This window comes from Pterocles gutturalis, unplaced genomic scaffold (genome assembly GCF_000699245.1).
Source record: "Pterocles gutturalis isolate BGI_N339 unplaced genomic scaffold, ASM69924v1 scaffold30413, whole genome shotgun sequence".
NCBI lineage: Eukaryota > Metazoa > Chordata > Aves > Pterocliformes > Pteroclidae > Pterocles > Pterocles gutturalis.
Window position 1 is genome coordinate 1 of NW_010121443.1, and position 19,201 is coordinate 19,201.

A 19,201-nucleotide genomic window follows, 5' to 3' on the forward strand; every position below is an offset into this window, starting at 1 on the left:
CCAAGGGAAAATCTTCCTTTCTCCAGACTCTCTCTAGTCTCCAGGATCTGGAATTCATGAGGGCTGGCCTTAGCAGTAAAGACTGAAGTAAAGAAGTCATTCAATAACTCTGCCTTCTCTGTATCCTTCGTCACCAGGGCACCACCCTATTCAGCAGTGGGCCCACATTTTTCCTAGTCTTCCTTTTGCTACTGATGTATTTGAAGAAGCCTTTCTTGTTGTCCTTGGCATCTCGCCAGATTTAATTCCAAATGGGCTTTAGCCTTCCTTGTCATATCCCTACATATGTTGACAACATTCCTATATTTCTCACAAGTGGCCTGTCCCCTTTTCCACATTATGTATACACCTTCTTCTGCTTGAGTTTTGCCAGGAGCTCCTTGCTCATCCATGCAGGTATCCTACCCACTTTGCTTGACTTCTTACTCAGGGATGCACTGATCTTGAGCTTGGAGGAAGTGATGCTTGAATATTAACCAGCTGTCTTGGATCACCCTTCCTTCCAGGGCCCTATCCCATAGGATTCCTCCCAGTAGGCCCTTGAAGAGGCCAAAGTTTGTTTTCCTGAAGTCCAGGGTTGTGATGCTACTTATTGCCCTGCTTCTTCCTTGCAGGATCCTGAACTCCACCATCTCATGGTCACTGCAGCCAAGGCTGCCCCCAGCTTCCACATCTCCAACCAGCCCTTCATTGTTTGTTAGCACAAGGTGCAGCAGCACACCTCTCTTTGTTGGCTCCTCCATCACCTGTGTCAAAAAGTTATCATCAATTCTCTGCAGGAACCTCCTGGACTGTTTGTGCCTAGCTGTGTTGTCTCTCCAGCAGATATTGGGTTGCTTGAAGTCCCCCATGAGAACCAGGGCCTGTGATCATGAGGATACTTCCAGCTGTCTGTAGAAGGCCTCATCAACGTCCCCTTCCTGATCAGATGGCCTGTAGTAAACACCCACAACAGTGTCATCGATATTAGCTTGCCCTTTAATCCTTACCCATAAGGTCTCAACTCTCTCTTCATATACTCCTAGGCATCATTTGCTCTACTAGAGTTGGCTGAAAGACAAAGAGCTGTTGTCTGATTTCCTTATTATGTATCTGTTTCTGTACCAAGCATGTACAATGAAAGAACAAAATTGCAGTGAGCTTTGCCACTAAGTTCAGTCTAGTACAAGCCCTACATTTGCAAGCAGGAATTCCATTTCTTAATCATGTATAATATAAAGGAATTGTTGCTATTGATCACTTCTTTTGCATACAGTTTGTGTAGAAAGCTCAGTCCCTTTTTTTTCTAATTTAAAAAAAAATTATTGTACAGAAGAGTAAGAAGATGGAGTTTCCTAAAGGAATGCTTCAGGGTCACACAAGAGAAGAACTGCCTTCGAAGGCTGGGCAGTGTCTTCTAGTGAATCATTAGATAAATGCTTGGCACTGAACCAGAAATATTTGTGGCTAGCTTAAATATTTAGAGATGCTGCACAACTCCTATTATAGCATAGCCTTATGTCAAAACATCTTTGTTCCCAGAGAATCCAAACTAATGTGGAGAGGATTACATCTCTAGTGAAATCTATCAAATAACTGATTCATCTCTCTGGCCTTTTCTTTATCTGTGTGCTTAAGAACCAAGTAGCATTTTAATTTTCCCCTTTTAAATCAACCTTCAAAATGTAGACCTCACAGAGGAAAAAGCATCATAGCATAAAACACATGGCAAAATACACAATAATCTATCAAGCTATGAATGACAAAAGTGCTTCCAAATATACTGGAAAAATTCACGTTGGTTGTGTCCATTTCAAAATACTTTTGCTGCCTTTAACTTTTCTTTTTCAGTTAGAAGATTAGAAACAGTAAGTGTTTTGCAGAACATAAGCAAAAGAGACCAGGGTGAACTGGAAAAGAAGGAAGACAAACAAGGTCTGTTTGCAACATACTATTTGTAAACAATTATGTGACCTTGTGAAACTACCTAAAGGGGCAGGATAGATATCTTTGCAGGGGAGCTATCTAGTTTGGTGGAAGGAGATTAAAGGGAGCAGAAGGAGGGAGAACAGTCCCTGCCTTGCAAATAAATCTTTCTGGGAAGTGGTCACAAGTCCAAGCAATGTGAAATGCTTTCCTGTATTGTATTCACAGTGCTGGTGAAAGGCCAAGTCACAACCAAGTACTATCGACTACTGTCCAAGCATGGAGGCTGGGTTTGGGTACAGAGCTACGCTACTATTGTGCATAACAGCCGTTCATCACGGCCTCACTGCATAGTGAGTGTCAATTATGTCCTTACGTAAGTCAAAATACTTTGTACCATTACATGTTATCAGTAATTGATTCATTTTGTGTGTTATCAGTAATTGATTCATTACTAATTAAACCCCTTAAGTTTGCTTTATTCGTGTCTTCCAGTATCACTCTGCGCTTGCATGTCCCAGACACTTTTCTCTCCTCATATCCCCCCTCTTTTAGTTACATTGGGCTAAAAAGTGCTAGTATTCCTGATGATTAGCTGGTACACCATATGCTTGAGTGTAATAGCACTTGTAGCCGCTTGCGTTAGACCTGGTCCCCAGTTTTGTAATGGGTATCAGAACTGCACTGGTGCTGTCCAGACACAGTGAAAGGTACTGCTACCCAGCAGAGATCGAAGTGTCAATTTGGGAGACAGAGACATGGTAGCAAGCATTACTCCTTTCAGGGACAGGTGAATTGCCAAAAATCCCCTCACTTGCCTTGGGCTGCACAGATACCCAGGGCAAAACTACATTCTCTCAATGGCAAGTAGCTGCCACTGAGATGGTGAATGTACAGGAGTTTGGACTTGCAGCTTATGAATTCTGTTTCAAGTTATGAAGGTGTTACAAAATTCCTATCTTGCTATAAATCCGAGAGAGACAGAAATCTATACTGAATAAGAGGGATAAGTAATAGTGAAGCAGACTGTGACGGAAGACTATTTGGGCTGGGGGGAGGGAGGTGGGGAGGGGAGAGAAAAAAAAAGGATAGTGGGCACCCCTTGTGTTGAATAGTGCAAAAAAGCAGGGAACCATACACTCCTTCTTTTTCTCTAGACTAGTCCATTTCTTAACTGGCTTCAAAGTAAGATGTGTTTGCATGATGTGTGTGTCAGGATCACATGTGTTTGCTTATTGCAATGTTGTCTCTGATACGTGACTTTGGGGAGTTAAACTGTATCAGTTGAGAAACCATAGGGTGTTTCCTTAAACTACTTGAAGTAGGTACTCACCCCTAGACACACTGGCTAACGCTGCACTCATTCCTGTACAGATGTGAGAGCCAGCAGCACAAGGGAAGACTCATCCCTGCAACCTGCATTACTCCCATGAGCTGGGACAAGTGATCTGAGTAAAAAGGAGGAAACTGTGCTAGGGAGATAACAGCATACTCTTGAGCTGAATTTACCTCCAGGTTATTCACCATCATCAATGATGGAAATTAATTCTAGATAGGAATTGAGAGAGAAGTAGGGTTTTTTCTAGTTCTCCTTCCAGAAATATGCTCTACTGCTGCTATTGACAAAGCCAACAGAGACCATTTAAGCATCAGATCTGTATCAATTAATGTTTCAAAATATGATCCACAGTCTATTCTTGATTTGGTTTTTTAGCCTACTTTGCACAAAAATCTGCCCTGCCTTTGGGGCAGATACTAAACAGAACAGAGCAGAAATGAAAGTCTGGAGACTGTCAGAAAAATGACATTGAAGCTCCTGTGGTCTAGTTACAAGCACATTGTGCTGACAAGAGAGGAACATTGCTCCTTTTCCTTTCCTCAGGGCTAATTGTGAGAGCCAGGGCAGAGACCACTTCCTGATTGAGGAGGAGACAGATGAATTGATCTGTGTCTTTCTATCAGCTGACATGGCTGTGATTCCAAACTGCAGGGTGCCATGGATGGCTGAGAAGAAGTTGGCGCAACTTAGGTTCAGAGAGCAAGCACATCTAGTACAAAGATGTTAACGTCCGTGATTCCCAGTGGAACGTTTGTGATAGACTTGCATGGGGATGAGGTCAGACCATAAAATTCCCTGCTTGCTGACATCCCCAGCCTCGCACTGCAGAGTCAGTGAAAATCTTGGAAGAATGAAAATTAAACCATTGTGAAAGCTAACACGTATTTTCAAAGGAGATATTTTGGATTTGTGCGGTATGTTTGAGTATGCAATTTATTGGACTGTTCTTTTGCAGAGATATTGAGTATAAGGAACTTCAGTTGTCACTGGACCAGGTTACCATTTCTAAGTCACAGTTTTCATGCAGAAACTCAGTACCTACCTCGCAGGAAACAAGGAAAATTGTAAAACCCAAAAGTAATAAAATGAAGGCAAAACTCAGAACAACGCCTTACCCACAACAGGTAACTTTTCCAGCAATATCTACTTACCAATTGTTGTGGTAAAGTGCTTGGGACAGGATAGAAACCATCCAGAACTGACCTTACTGTAAAACTGAGTATCGTATGCTCTGCAGCAGGAACTCGCTTGTAGGCCAGAATACAATTAGATCCTTTTGTTCTTGGGGTGGACAGCACAAGTTGTACACGCCAACTCTGGCATGTGATGTAAACACAACAGCAGTGAACACAGCTAGCAAATATACCACATTCAAAACAGTGAGAGCCTAAAAAGCATTTGGAGTCTGGAGAGGAGTGTGGGAGACAGTGGGAAGAGAAAGCCATTATGATAGAAGCTGATGCAAAGGACACATTTTGTGTTGCTACCATTCTAAAGCCTGACATGCCAACATGTGCAAAACCATATTTATGGTCTGCTACGCTATTTATCAGTGACTTCATGTGCTTTGCAACAAACTTCTGCCCTCTGGTATTTACAACTGCCTATACTTACTAGCTAAAATCCAACTGGCAGAATTATCAAACAAACCCTTGACATTAGGCTGACAAAAGTTTTTCGTTCCCATGTTAAATAAAGGTAAAGTTACCATGAAGACAAGGAATTCTAAATGCACTGGTAAGCCTATCCCTTTAGCCAGTGAGATTGCAGTTCAGGGAGACCCAGCTTTGCAGGCCTGTATGATAGGTTATGCAGTTTCGTATAAAAGTTAGTCATTTCACTCTCTTCCCCTCCCTTTCTTTTTCTCTCCTCCAGCAATACGGCTCATTCCAAACTGACAAACTGGAATGCAGCCAGGTGGGAAACTGGCGATCCAGCCCCGCAGTGAACGCTGCCACTATTCAAGAACAAAACTTCCATTCAGAAAACAGTGAACTTTTATATGCCCCGTCATATAGCTTGCCTTTCTCTTACCATTATGGACACTTCCCTGTAGATTCTCATGTCTTCAGTAGCAAAAAGCAAATGCTGCCTTCAAAGTTTGGGCAGTCTCAAGGAGCACCTTGTGAAGTTGCTCGATTTTTCCTGAGTACACTGCAGACAAATGGAGAATGCCAGTGGCATTATGCCAACTCTTTGGTACCAAACAGCCAGTCACCATCTAAAAATCTTCCTGATCAGCCAGTGAACATCATCCGACATAATCTTGCACAGAGTTATGAAGGTGGGTGTCACTTTAAAAAAAGAAAAAAAGAAAGGCAAAGCCATGGTGTGTCTCAGAAAGATTTGTAATTGTAGTGTGAAAACAGGAAATCAGAAACAGTGAAGTGCAACAACTGCTATGTTTATAGTATTTACATATTCATCACTCTTCCCATTACCATAAGTACTTGATTAGGAATATTATCAAAGCATCAGTTGCAAAAAATATATTCACCAGAATCACTTTTAGAACAGGGCAGAGATACCATCTCCTTTAATATTGGCACAGTTTACCTTCGTATTTTGCGCTATCAGAATTGTTTAGTGGAATTACTCAGGTAAGTCATTGTTGAAGTCAGAAAGAAACAAATGTAGTTCAGTTCACATACAGAAATTAAAATAAACATTATCTTATTTCCATAAAAAATGAAGGTTGTCCTTTCTGAGTATGAAGCCATCCTGAATGTCTTTACCTTACAGTTACTACAGTGAAAGAGTAAATGAAATGCACTGTCTTCTGAGTTATTTAAAAATGCCTTCAGTGCACCTCCCCAATCAACAGCATCATCACCCTGTACAGATGGTCAGCTCAAATACTTTGAAGGAAGCACTGAAGACATTGACTTCTCTGAGGCAGCAACCTATAAGAAATAATCATGCAGAGCTATAAAGTAACTAAATGTAAACAAGCTCAAGATACACTCTAATCCTTAGATCTCATATACATTACCTCTACCCGAATACACCATTTTGATTAGTTAAGCATCACTGATGAAGACTGACTGGTTGACATACTGTTATAAAGTTGAATCAAAACACTTGTTCTTCTAGCTTCATTAAGGACAGGATGGAGGAAGCAGTAGTGGAAAAAATAAGAAAAAGCTAGAAAAGATAGGCTCAAGATTCTTGCGTAGCAGAAACAAGCATTTGTTCACTTAGGGACATGACATTAGATATCCTAGATCTGAAGACCTGCAAATGTTAAGAGCTGAGCTTGCTACATCAGAAAAGATTGTATCGGACATTGAGTGTGTCTCCCACAGAGGAGGAAATAACTTCTGCCCAGGGTTTTGTCCTTCACAAGACTGTTTGACCTCACTTAGCTGACTGTAGCATTTTATTTTACTGTTCTGTGTTTAGGTTCAAAATGAGCAAGACTGAAGCTCTTCTTACAGTCTAGTGCAGGTTAAATGCTTTTTCCGAGCCCATGCTCCTCTAAAGTGCTGGCTTCCTTTTGTTGCTGTTGTGGACTGAGTGTGAAAACGAGTAGCTTTAGATAAAAAATAATAAATGGTTTAGTCCTTTCTAAAGATGCTGTATCTTTGTGGAAAATAATAAAAAAAGCTACATCTTTTGAGGATAAGTATAAGGATTGAAGGAAATCCTGCAGACCTCCAGTAAGTCTGCAGGAACAAAGCTAGTCTAGGTGTACAGAAGTCAGCCCAGCTTTTCTTCTCTGCTTCCAGACTAACAGATACCGTGAGACTGACCAAGAAAGTAGATCCACCCCTTGCCTTCAGATACACTGAGAATGGATGTGGAAAGAACATCCTGTTGCGAGAACAATCTGTAAAATTGACTGTGGCCATGAAATTTGCCAGAAAAGCCAAAAAAGCATAGTAACAGACAAGCAATTTACCATCAGTTGGTTGATATGGGCAGATGACAGAGTAGTAAATATATTAGGTCAGAAGGATTCCACAGGAATACTGTTAAATATGTTAGGAAAAAAAAAATCTCAACAAAAAACTGCAAGCAACTGCTGGTATTTTTCAATTTCATCATGCATCCATACCTTTACCCTTTCCTCTTGAAGAGGAAAATGGAGCTGTGATACCAGCAGTTCTTACTTCTGGTTCTACTTCTATTTAAGATTTTGTTGCTTAAGTTGGTATATGTGGGTTCTATTCTGAGCACAGATGTATTTTAAAGGATGTTTAGCTATTGGGCATTTGATGAAAACTGACTTTGTACAATTAATTCTCTGTAAAAGCACTTATAGCTGTAGTATTTAGGAAGGAAAAAGAATATGGTCAAACTCAGGCCTGGTCAGAGATCATTAATTGTTATAAGAGGGGAAAGAAAAACAGAGCCTCCACTGCAAAGAGGATTTATATCTACTTGTTCCAGAGTTTGTTTCCTCCTGAGGTGGAATTGGCTCTGCTGTACTTTTGCTGAAGCTGGTGGCAGAAGAGAAATCTGAACCTTTGGAAGCACCTCTTTGCTTTGAATTGAAAGGGGCATCTGATCTTCCTTACGTTGTCAACTGCTGCCTTTTCCAGCATTTCACTGAAAAACTGACAGCCAATAAGCTTCAAAGCAGAGAGGATCTGCTTAGTGTCATTATCTTCAATCCAAAGGCAATGCCAAATATGACATCTGGCAACCGGGTTGGATGCTAGGGCTATTCCACATCACACCCATAGAGGCATCTGCCAAAAATGCCGTAGGCCAGAGACATTTTTCTCTATGGAAAATAGTTTCTTTTAGAGAGATTAGAGATTTTAAGATCATCACGCCAAGCCATCAAAGCTCTGAAAAAGCACGTAGCAGATAAAACTGCCTGCAAATCAGATGCTGCTGCCTCAGAATCCAGTTTCGAAGCTTCTTCCACTTTTTTCCAGCTGGCCTAGTCATCAGAAAAGAAACTTCAGAGAAGGCAACCATCTTCTTAGTCAGAGACATTTCCTTTGTGCACTTGAATGGATACATTCCTCCTGTGCATAACACAGCACCCACTTCTCATTAAACTATGCTGTTGGCCAGTCTGTACTATATGTGTGAAGCTTCATGCCACTAATCATGCCAGAACTCAGGAAATTATGAAGAACACTAAGAAAATCCATGATAACCTCTTGTCTGTCTTCCTCCCCCAACCCAACTCCATAGGTTTAGCCTGTGACTACTAGAAGTATATGACACCTTCTTTGAAATGTGCATTTCAAAGAGGTAAAGGTGGTGTTTACTGTTTCTGGAGGGAGAATAATGGAGAACATAGTCATTACATCAGTCCATGCCTCAGGTGATTTGCAGTTAGGGTTCAGACCAGGACACAGCACAGATATTGAGATAATCGAAAAATGTCTTTTTCATGGGCATGGACAGTATTAAGAACTGCTGTATCTTTGCCTTGTTTGACATGGAAGAGGGTTTCAGCTGTGTCCTAAAACCAGAGATTTTTCTTAGACAGAATGCAAAACTGCTGATAAGAACTGCATACGTTTTGCACGAAGATCAATGCTGAGTACCACCCTTTCTTTGCTTTAACCTAGTTCCAAGATGCCTTTCTTTCATTTTTACTGAAATAGAGGCAATGAGAGAATCAGCAGCAGCTCTACCTATGAATATCTTAGTATAGAAAGGCAGGTTTGTGAATGAAATACCTTTCTTGAAAGCATCTTTCCCCATTGAGCACCAGCTGATCTTTGCCTGCACTACTTAAAAGCAAGGAGGGAATGCTCCATGCTGCAACACCATGTTCGACAGGGGAAAGATTGCTCTAGTATGCTGTAATTATGAATGGACACGGTATGTTTTAAACAAAGACCAACACCTGCTAGAGTAGCCTTCCTGTTCCCAGTTGGATGGTTGGATGCTGAAGTCTGAGCAGGCTGCCAGGTGATGGGGCTCTTATCTCCAGGTGTTCCCCCAACTTGCCCGAGCTGCACCCTGTGCACCAGCAGGAAGGCAGAGCAACTTGGCAAGAATTAAGAGACATGATGCCTGAAGGACTGAGTTCACTGTTGCAGTTGTAGGCTCCTATGAATGGAAGCAGAGCATAAAGCAAGTATAAAGGGCCTTCTAGGAAGCTGGTGTCACTCTGGTATGATACACAGCCTTGGATGTGCAGTGTATCTACCTCACTTGGCACAGCTGAATTACCCTGGCAGAAGAGTGGTCTGGAAAGCATCCCAAATTAATGCACTGACTTCAATGACTGTAAAGCATTTTCAGTGCTGGAGAAGCGAGGAATGCAAGGGATCCCCCCGCACCTGCTGAGGCAGGCACTCTGGCAACTGCCCACATGCCAGCTGGGTGGAAGCAAACTTGGGGTGCTGCCCTTTTACAGCAGCATGGAGCAGCTGATCAGCTTTCTGTTAACTTCTGTATGAAAAAAACTCCCCAGGAGGAGCCTTTCCCAGGGCATTCTTGGGTTTTTGTCTGCAAAGGAAGACAAAAGCAGGTTTAATGCTAGCTCCAGTAACTGTTCTGAATGTGAGCAGACAAAAACTGCAGTGCTGTGTTGCATTGCAGCCATGGCTTGCTTAACTGTCTGCTCTAACTCCAACAATTTGCCCATAACTTTAATGGAAGCCTGCAAACAATTAACCAGATGCTCACCTTCTTCCTTAAAAAAAGAGAGAAAAAACATGTTTGAGAAACAGGATAGAATAAAATGGATAATATCATCTAAATTTCCAAGTACGCAAATTATTTCTTGGTACCAAGAAGATGGCCATCAGCCCATCAGAATTTTAGATTAGAAAAATGAAGATAACAACACAGTGGCCAACTGGTAGCTGTGATGCTTCAGCTTCTTACAAGTGTGGGCCCTAAGAGTGGAAAAGGACAATCTTTTGTCCAGAGATTAGAGCAGAACCTTAAAGTAACAATGCTCCATACTGCAGTAAGAGAACAAGGCCATCACTCCTGTGGAGGTGTCCAGTGGGAAAAACACTAAAACCAGTATACCAGATTAGTTAAACCATATTAGTTATACGTCAGTAACTCTCAACACAGATACTTATTTTGTGGTAAAAATGCCAAATGGGGAGTTAAAATTATAGTAGTATAATTACACTGGTAAATTTTCCAAGTTATACTCAAGCATGTGCCTGAATCCGCTTTGATTCCTGATCTAAGAGGGTCATTTTTCAACAGCTGATAAGAATTCAGTTTATTCAGGAATGCATATACTTCTTGATACCAAATGTATACATGGAAATGGAAAAGAATAACTTGAAAGGCTGTTGTTTCTAGGAGGGTGGTGGGTTGGTCAGGAAGAAACTGGATCCAGAGTCCTGTTTAAATTCTGGTGTTAATTATGTGGCACAACTCCCTCTGAAATTAATGAAGCTGTGCATATAAAAAAAGGAACAATTGAGCTATTTCTGCTTCCTCTGTTATACATGAAGGCTTTGCCAGCCTGCTACAGCACAGGGAATATTTAATTAGCGGGTACAGTTACATCAGCAACCACTACAAGGGAGCTCCAAAACTTTTAAGATGTTGAATAAAATATTTAGAAAAAGAGAAAATCCCTTTTACAAGAGGTACTTAGGTGTCCAGGGCTTTCACTTAGTGTAACACAAAATAGAGTTTAAGTTTAACCTGAGAAATTTGGTGAGTGCCTCATTTAACCTTTAACATAAAACTTCCAAATATGCCTTGGAGGAGTAGTATAACTGTCAAACTGTTCACACATGACAGTGCAACAAAATTAGTACTCACCTAATTTTAGCCATACTGTATAAGAGTAAACCAGCGGCTTTACTTACAAAAAGGAAAAGCTGCATAAGCCAAGCAGAAAATTATAAAAGTTTTTTCAGGAGTTCAGCTACCACTCATAAACTTAAGAGAAATGCAAGATTACTCAATATATTTTAGAGAAAAAGCCTGAACAGAAATATACTGTTTTAGAGTTTATACTCTCTTGAAAATTTAAGAATCTAGCTTTTGATTTTCCATGTATACCCAGTTTAGTACTCCAAACAAACGTTCTCAGTGTATGTTGTGAATTACATTTATATTATACATATAGCTTTACTATACAATAGTACCTTAAAAGCAGAGATACAGCATCACTCAAGAAGTATTTCTGTTGCTTTTAAGTAGATGTTTTTAACATCTGATACTAGCTTTTCAAAGAGAAAAAGCAAAGCCTTTAACATGACACAGTCTATATGTTACAGATATCACAAATATTACAAATCAGATACTAACATGTCAGTATCTGGTACTACAAACTCTCATCTTTCCTTACAAGGGCAGGTGTCCAATATACTTCTACAGTGACAAGAAGAATAAATTCTGTTTTACCCTAATCACTGAATCATTGATGTGTAATAAACGTTATCCACCCTTTGGTAAATTGCTTGATAAATCTCTGACAAGTGCTTACCTGATTTATAATTATTCGGTCAAATAGACAAATGGGCACTTCACATGGAAAACCTTTTCAGAATTTTTTGACACTCTTGGCCCTTCTCAAAGGGTTGTTTTTGTGGTGTTTTTTTTTTTTTTTTTTTTAACTTTTCAGTACTGTCTTAAAGAGACTTATCCAAATCCACTGAGGCAAACAGGAATGTCTCTGATGGCTTCAGTGGGACTTGGATCTGGACCAAACCAAATGGGTATTAAAGTTCAGTCACAAAAAGTGTTATAGTCTAACTAGTGTATGAGCTCGTTGTCAGTAATTAACATGTTTTCTCTTTTCTGCAAGCGCCCATATCAAACAGAAGATACAGCCAAGACGCTCTAGCTGACAGCTTTACAAGCTGCACAGCACCCATGCCAGGCAGCAGATACAAAGAAGAGATTTATGATTCCGGCATCATGAAACCCAACAAAATAGAAAACAGGATTCAGCCACTGCACCACCTCATCAAAGAAGAAAACAAATTAGCTTTTAACAGAGACCTACAAGAAAAAATGAGCATTAATGAAAGTTCTTTTTCAAACTCAATAGCTAACTCCTTGCTGCCAAAATCAGAGTGTTTCCAGTCTAAAGCTGCAGGACAATTAAGTCATCTCCTGCCAGTGCCCTCAGTATATGAGCAAACGAGAAGGATTTGTATGAAAGAACCTAAATATGGGCATATTAGTCACCACAGTACAAATCCAGACGAACCGGACAGCGATGAGAGAATGACTGTAAAGCTCGATCATGACTCTGAAAGTGAACGTGTGATGGATGTGAGACCCTCTGGACAAGTTCCATTTGTGCTTCTAAATTATCACCATGTTTTAGCCAAACATGGTACATTTCAAACTTCAGCATGTACAGCAACAGGACATGTAGGAGAAAATTATGGATACAATTCCGAGGAAGTAAATACATTTATTTACAAAAACCAAAGCCCCTCATCAGCTTCTTCTCCAGAAACCCACAAGGAATCTGCACTACCCCATTATATTGGAACTTCTGTAATAATAGCCAATGGGAGGTGACAGTAATTGAGGAGTATCTGCATTTAATTAAGAAGCCAAACTGTCATGATTTGCAAAAAGCACGAGGAAACATGGTTACATTTACTGAGCATAGCTGAAGGTCAATGAGGGGACAGACTCGCATGTTCCTGGCAAGCCATGTGTAACTACCTCCAAGGTCAGGAAAAATACCTACATCTAGCTTCAGTGCTTCGTTGTCACAGGTTAAGCTCTGGTGCCAGTGAGAAGACACGTTACAGATCTTATTTTTGTTATTTTATAGTGTGTAAAAAAATTAAATGATAGGTGTTATATGCAGAGATTTATATGACAAACATTTTTTTCCTTAATCCCTCCTTCTCAAAATACATTCAAGATTTTTTTATCATTATCATAATCTATACACTCTAGTTTAGGTATTTTTGACAAACTGTGTGAAACTTTACATCAACTCTCTGCCCACATGTTAAACATCTCGACAAATGAACTTGGTTTAAAGAGTGGTGATTTTTAGTATCCATAATACAGCTGTACTAACTGAACAGAACCTCATTTAGAAAAAGCTTATTTATTAATTATCCAGAGGTTTTTAAAGTAAATAAACCAAATCTAAATTTGATTTATTTAACATAGAATTCAGTGTTCTGAGATTGTTACCACCACTATTTATCTTGACGAAAAATGATATGACAAATTAATACATACAAAGATAGGTATTAAAGGGTTACAGGTCTTGTCATGGCAAATTGGGACAAATCATGTAGCAGGAACTAAAGACTATTCCCCATAAAAAGTTGTAATAAGAAAAAGAAACTTCAAAAGTGTGCATGTCACTGAGTATTCTGGGAGAAGGCATCTTAATAGCAACAGAAATGTGTTCCTTATAGTCAAGGGAATAATGAACATTTATGCTTTATTTTAAACTTACCAGTAGCCTTCTGAAGTCCAAGTTCAGCTTTTAACACACTGAACTTCCTCAAGCATAAATCTCATTGTCAACACAAAGGTAAGATTAATATTTGACTGATTCGTGCACTTCACAAATAATGTCAGCGGATAATCCAAATAGGGAAAGTTGAAAGTCGCTGCACGACCACAAAAACCAAAGTTGCACTTGAAGTAAAGCAGAGTTTGAGCATGTCGGGGCTAGAAACTGAACACTTTGCACACATCTCAATTTGTGATTGAGATTGAGCATGCAGCACACATTTACATTTTGTCCAGCCTATCAGGAATAGATTTCCCCCTCTTTTTTTTTTACTCCTTTGTGAAGTTTACAAATGAGGAGACATACAAACCTGTGTGTGTTTAACTGACAACAGTCAGACCACTTCGTTCTTCAACCACCTCCCCAGACTTTGTGTGCTCTTGATAAACCAGCAAATGGCTCCCTAAATAACAGCTGTAGACACCAGCAATAAAGGTGGTTGTAGAGCTGAGTCAGCTATATTTAGCTATATTTCTTAGCCCAATTCAAGGCTAATTCACATTTTTAAAACTTTCTCTCTCTTATCAGACTCTCTCTAAAGAGACCTTCGCTAAAGAAAATGCTTACCTGGCTTGTGCAATATGGAAAAACACTCACACCCGTCTGACTTTTTCATTGGCTAAAAAAGCATGAAAAATATCTTTCATGATAAATATAACAAAAATACCTAGTGAGCCATTACCGGAACACTGACTTAAAAAGAAGCAGAACCAAACCAGCATATTCACTCACTCAGTATTAACAGCAGTCCTTGGTTTGTCTAAAGACAGAGAAGTTAGCAAGCCTACAGAAATGTTATGACTGAATATTATTGCCATTCCAACTCTATAAATCAAAACGATGAGACACAAGTTGGTTTTTTAGTGGCTTTGGTCAGTAGCCTTCCCAGCCAGTGTAATAAATAAATGGGCCCAACTCCTTAAAAGATATAATTATGCTAACTTGTATGTTAATTTTGCTAAATTAAAACCAAGCCCTACAAAGAAATAACTGACGCTGTTTGCATTGTTAGAAAGAAACCTGATGCACAACTCCCACACCATACTTTTCTCTATACCTCATCAGTGGCTTTGCTGCACACAAAGTCAATCTGATGTATTATTCTGTTCTTGTAAGTACTTCTCACTAGAAAAAGATGTTTTCAGGAACGTACAAATTAGGCTTCAGTTAAAAAAAAAGCCATTGATACTTTTCAGTAGAATACCACGAAATATTTTTCCAGCGTCTACCTTGCTATTCACACTTCCTGGCTTTACTCAATGAGCCTGAGCAGAGGAGGTGTTCCATCACTCTCCTGCAGATGTGTCACAGTACATGATATTCAGGTACATGAACTTTCCCTGTTAGGCAATAATGAATCAATTATGCACTCACATATGATAATATGGGGCAGGTCTAGAAAAAAGCTGTGATTAAAAAACCAAATGTGTGAAACATTTTTTCTGTTATTCCAAAATAGAAACAGCAATTGCACGTTCACATCTGGCATGTGAGTAAATTATACTGAGAGAAAAACAAGACTTGCAGTCAGTTAAACTATAGATGTTCACACTTGTACTGCAGAATGCAGCACAGCCATTGGCAGTGGCAATGCTTTCAATAATTGGAAAAAATTATGTCACAGAAGTGGAGTGTGAAATGGAATATATTATGAAAAATAACCTCATTTCTCTCTACCCTACTTGTTTGAGCCACTCTACGTACCTTTGTCATGCACCTCGATAGGATTTTAACTCTTAGGGGAGTTCAGACCTAGCAAGTAAATGATATGGAGAGTGAGAGAGAGAGAGAGGGAAAAAGAGAGTGACAGAGGGAGTGTTCTTCCAAAATGCAAAGTTGGAAACATTAATCCCATATTGAGGTCTCAAAGTTTTTATCCTATTAACAACAGACACACCGGAATGTAAATAAGGTGATAAGGGAAGAGACTTCTCTCCAGGTCGCAGTAGCCCTGTAATTTGAAAAAGAGTATTTTCAGTGCAACTAAGCACAGGGGACAACAGGTGTAAAACTGGAGAATGTATCACTGAGATAAAGTACAAATGAGTGGGAAACCTGCCAGAATACCAGTATTTCTCTAAAAATCACAAAACAGGACATCAAGTATTTTTTCAACATTTCAGTCATACTTCAAAAACAACACAAAGAAAATGTTATTATTCCATTTTTTTCCTGAACATTAGATTTTGCTTTTTTTATATGATGCAGATAAAAGCTATTTGGCAAATGTAGGTGAAAAAGTACGCAAAACAAACAACCTATTAATGCTCAGAATTACATATGTATTCCCTAAAAATGTAAAGCATTTTTGCTTATTTATTATGTAAAATGAAACTGTTAAAATGTTAATAAAATCCTGCAGCCAAAGGAAAGGTGGATTGGACTTCTTTAATTACAAAACACAGGGTTTAACAAAAAATAATGTTGCATATTTGAAAATTTATTTCAATTGTAATATGTACCATATTTGACGGTTAATTTCCTATAAAATACAGGGATGTATTTAGCCACATTGCGTTTTAAAAGAAAGACTCTCAGAGAACAGAAAACAGAGTCACTAATACAATGCGCTAATGGAAGATACTCAAACACATCAGTTTACAATTCTTCCCTGCGGTTCTTTTTTCTCAGTTGTGTCTTACATGACCACAGCCTGCAGCATGCCGACATTTTTTGACCTCTGTTCTTTCCTCAGTCCAGATTTAATTTCTTTAGTGTCTGAACATTGCGATGCATCTTAACCTCAAGTTAAGTAACTTACACATGCAAATACTTTTATCAAACTAATTACCCCAGGAATCTGCATTTTTTTGGCACAAATCTTGTTCATGACAGATATTAAGCTGTACTTCAATTTTTATTTTGTTTTTGTATAGCTACTGTATATTCCAAAGTAGTTGCAAGGAGTAATTTTTTAGACTGCTGATGTCTTGTATCTGAATCAGAAAAAGCAAAGAAAAAAAAATAGTTGCACAATGAAGCAGCAGCATAAAGAATTAAATGCTCTAATATTATTTCTAGGTAACAGCCCTTGAAGTAGATTATATTTCTTGGATATATTTAAAAAAATGCTCTGAAGTCTTATAAAACCTTTTACTAAAAGTGAGACGTACTGCTTCAACTCTTAAATGTTAAGTATGTTATTACTTTTTCAAATCTTTGGGAAACAGCATTGGTGCTGACTGGACACAACTCACTGACTCTCTGCACACAGACACGTGCCTACACACCCAGCTTGCTCTGCAGAAGTTTTCGTATCAAGAAACAATCTCTCCAAATATTTTCACAATGTGTAATGAGAAATGTTATAACAGAATCCAGGAGGAAAAAAATGAACTCACAGAAATATGGACACCGTAATAAATGTTTTTTGAAAGCACTTCATCAAAATAGTTTAAGATATGATATCAGCCTCACAATGAAAGAGGTGTTTTACTACAGTTGAATGAAATCAAACATTTTCAATGCATTAATTCTGGATCTGGAGTTGTCTGATTCTCTCACGTTCAGAGACTCTACACCACATTTGTCTGTCATACATAAAGAAGAATAATAACAATGATTTTCATACAAAAATGTTGCGGCTTTCTAGGTGTGCCAAGTTTGGCATAAAAAAGACTACAACTGCTGGCTGCGCTCCCCATCTACCTGAAGGTGAGTGTGGTACAGGAAGGCTCCCCAACAACTGTGAGTCAGAAGAACCTTAAGCTCGCTGTATAAGGGGAATTTTATCTGTGAAGTTCTTCTGAAGGAAAGGAAAGGTTTAGAACAAACGCTTCATCCAACTCAAGGCTGTTTCCTCCAGACAACAGGCAGTTTTATACACACAGAATAAGCTGCTAAAAATTGGAGGCAAAGCAGCACGTTCCCACAGCATCCACCTGTGCTCCAACACATCCACACCTGGTTAGTTCTCATTTGCAGAAAGGAAGTTCAACACTCAGTTTCTTTCCAATGTAAAAATTTTCAGAATAATCTTACACCTCAAAGTGAGACTAGAACAAGCTTTGCATTAAGAAGGTATACAAAGAAATCCAAAAGGAACAACAGCAAGCAGGAAATATTGCAGCATTTTCTATTAAACAACCCATCTGCCTGCTGCTCAGATACTGTGGTAGCATTGCTTGAGTGAAGGTTTGCAGGTCTGTTCTGCCCTTCTTCATACAGGAACATCTTTTATAATTCCCCCCATCATTATTTCACAGTATTTGTCCCTAGCGAAGGGAGAGTGTGTTTTAAGGAAGCAATTCAAGTCAAAACTTGACGCATGACTTGGTTGTTAAAAGAAATCTCTACAGGCACTCATCTGTCTATCCGGAATATGAGTTAAATCCATGGTGCTTCCTACAGGCACAGCCTACAGTACCAAAACAGAGAGAGTGTTTTCGCTACAAATATCTGATTGAGGTACATATCTAAAGTTTTGTAAAACTCCGTGGTTGGAAAAACAGTACCAGAGCTATGCTTTCTGCAGCTGACCGGCAGCAGCATGTGTTGCTCCTAAGCTGCCTGAAGGAAAAGAGAAGATGCACAAGGAAGAAGATGCACAATATGCATATGCACACACATTTGTATGTATATACAAATGGGCTCTTCTTTTTATTTAAACTTTATTAACTCAGACTCAAGTTTCATTTAATTATAATATGCATCAATATTGATTCTGAAATAAAGGGAGCTGCCAAAAATTAACAGCCCGAAGCAGTTTTGAAAGTATCTGGTGGGAAAAGGCAAAAACTGCTGTTCATGTGTATCATTTTAACTATGCCAATTAACAGCTGTCTACACTCCACCGTACAGTTCTGTGAAATATTGGTGTGCAGTCTCATACGATGCAGATCACAGGGGAAAACAAAACAGCAGGGGATGGACAACCAGGCACACACACAAATCTACTGTGATATGGAGCATAAAATCCTAAATGTAACAGGGACAACTTCATTTCTAGCACTTGCTGCCAAACCACCTAAGCCCTAATATGTGAGGATTACTCTAAATTACCATTACGGACTAGCTTCCTTGTTTTAAGACTTCTTGGCTTTGTAACTGAAACAATCTACTAACATGTTCAGATTGTTTATGAGGTGAACTTTAACCTAAAAAAAACATTTCTGGCTAGTAGACAGAAGTCCTTTGTGGAAACCAATTTGGCTGATCCGCCTTCAGTAGAGACAAGGTAACGTACAAGGTACTTGAGGAAATGAAGCTGCCCACATCACACCTCTGACAAACTTTGCATTTGCAGAGGGCTGTTTGAAGTGTTGTGGTAGCCAAGCCTCCTGCCACAAATTCCCCTTGCCCAGGAGAAACACTGCCATCGCTCAGAAGCTCCAACATGCCTGCTTCGCACTACTTTCAATCATGACCAAGCTGTTCCACCTAAGCCGGGACTGTGCTGACAGTCCCCAAAGCTACTTTCAGGTTGGCAGATGTTAAACCTCTTGCTTTCAACGGTTAGCAGCAAAACCAGATGCCCTGCTTTGGGAAAGGGGTGACAACAGAAACAATGGAATTTGGACACAGGTTAACTGCATGTTTTCTTTTTTTCACTTTAGTAG

General features: G+C 39.4%; 1 protein-coding gene across 1 annotated transcript; it reads left to right on the forward strand.

The window, feature by feature from the left end:
• Nucleotides 1–1,830: 1,830 nt before the first annotated feature.
• Nucleotides 1,831–12,676, forward strand: SIM2 (single-minded family bHLH transcription factor 2; the record flags this gene model as incomplete). The annotated part of the gene is made up of 5 exons (XM_010077252.1): nt 1,831–1,914; nt 2,134–2,281; nt 4,200–4,368; nt 5,120–5,528; nt 11,949–12,676. Coding segments are annotated over 5 exons (1,538 nt in total), but the record flags the coding sequence as incomplete, so codon positions are not given.
• Nucleotides 12,677–19,201: the final 6,525 nt, after the last annotated feature.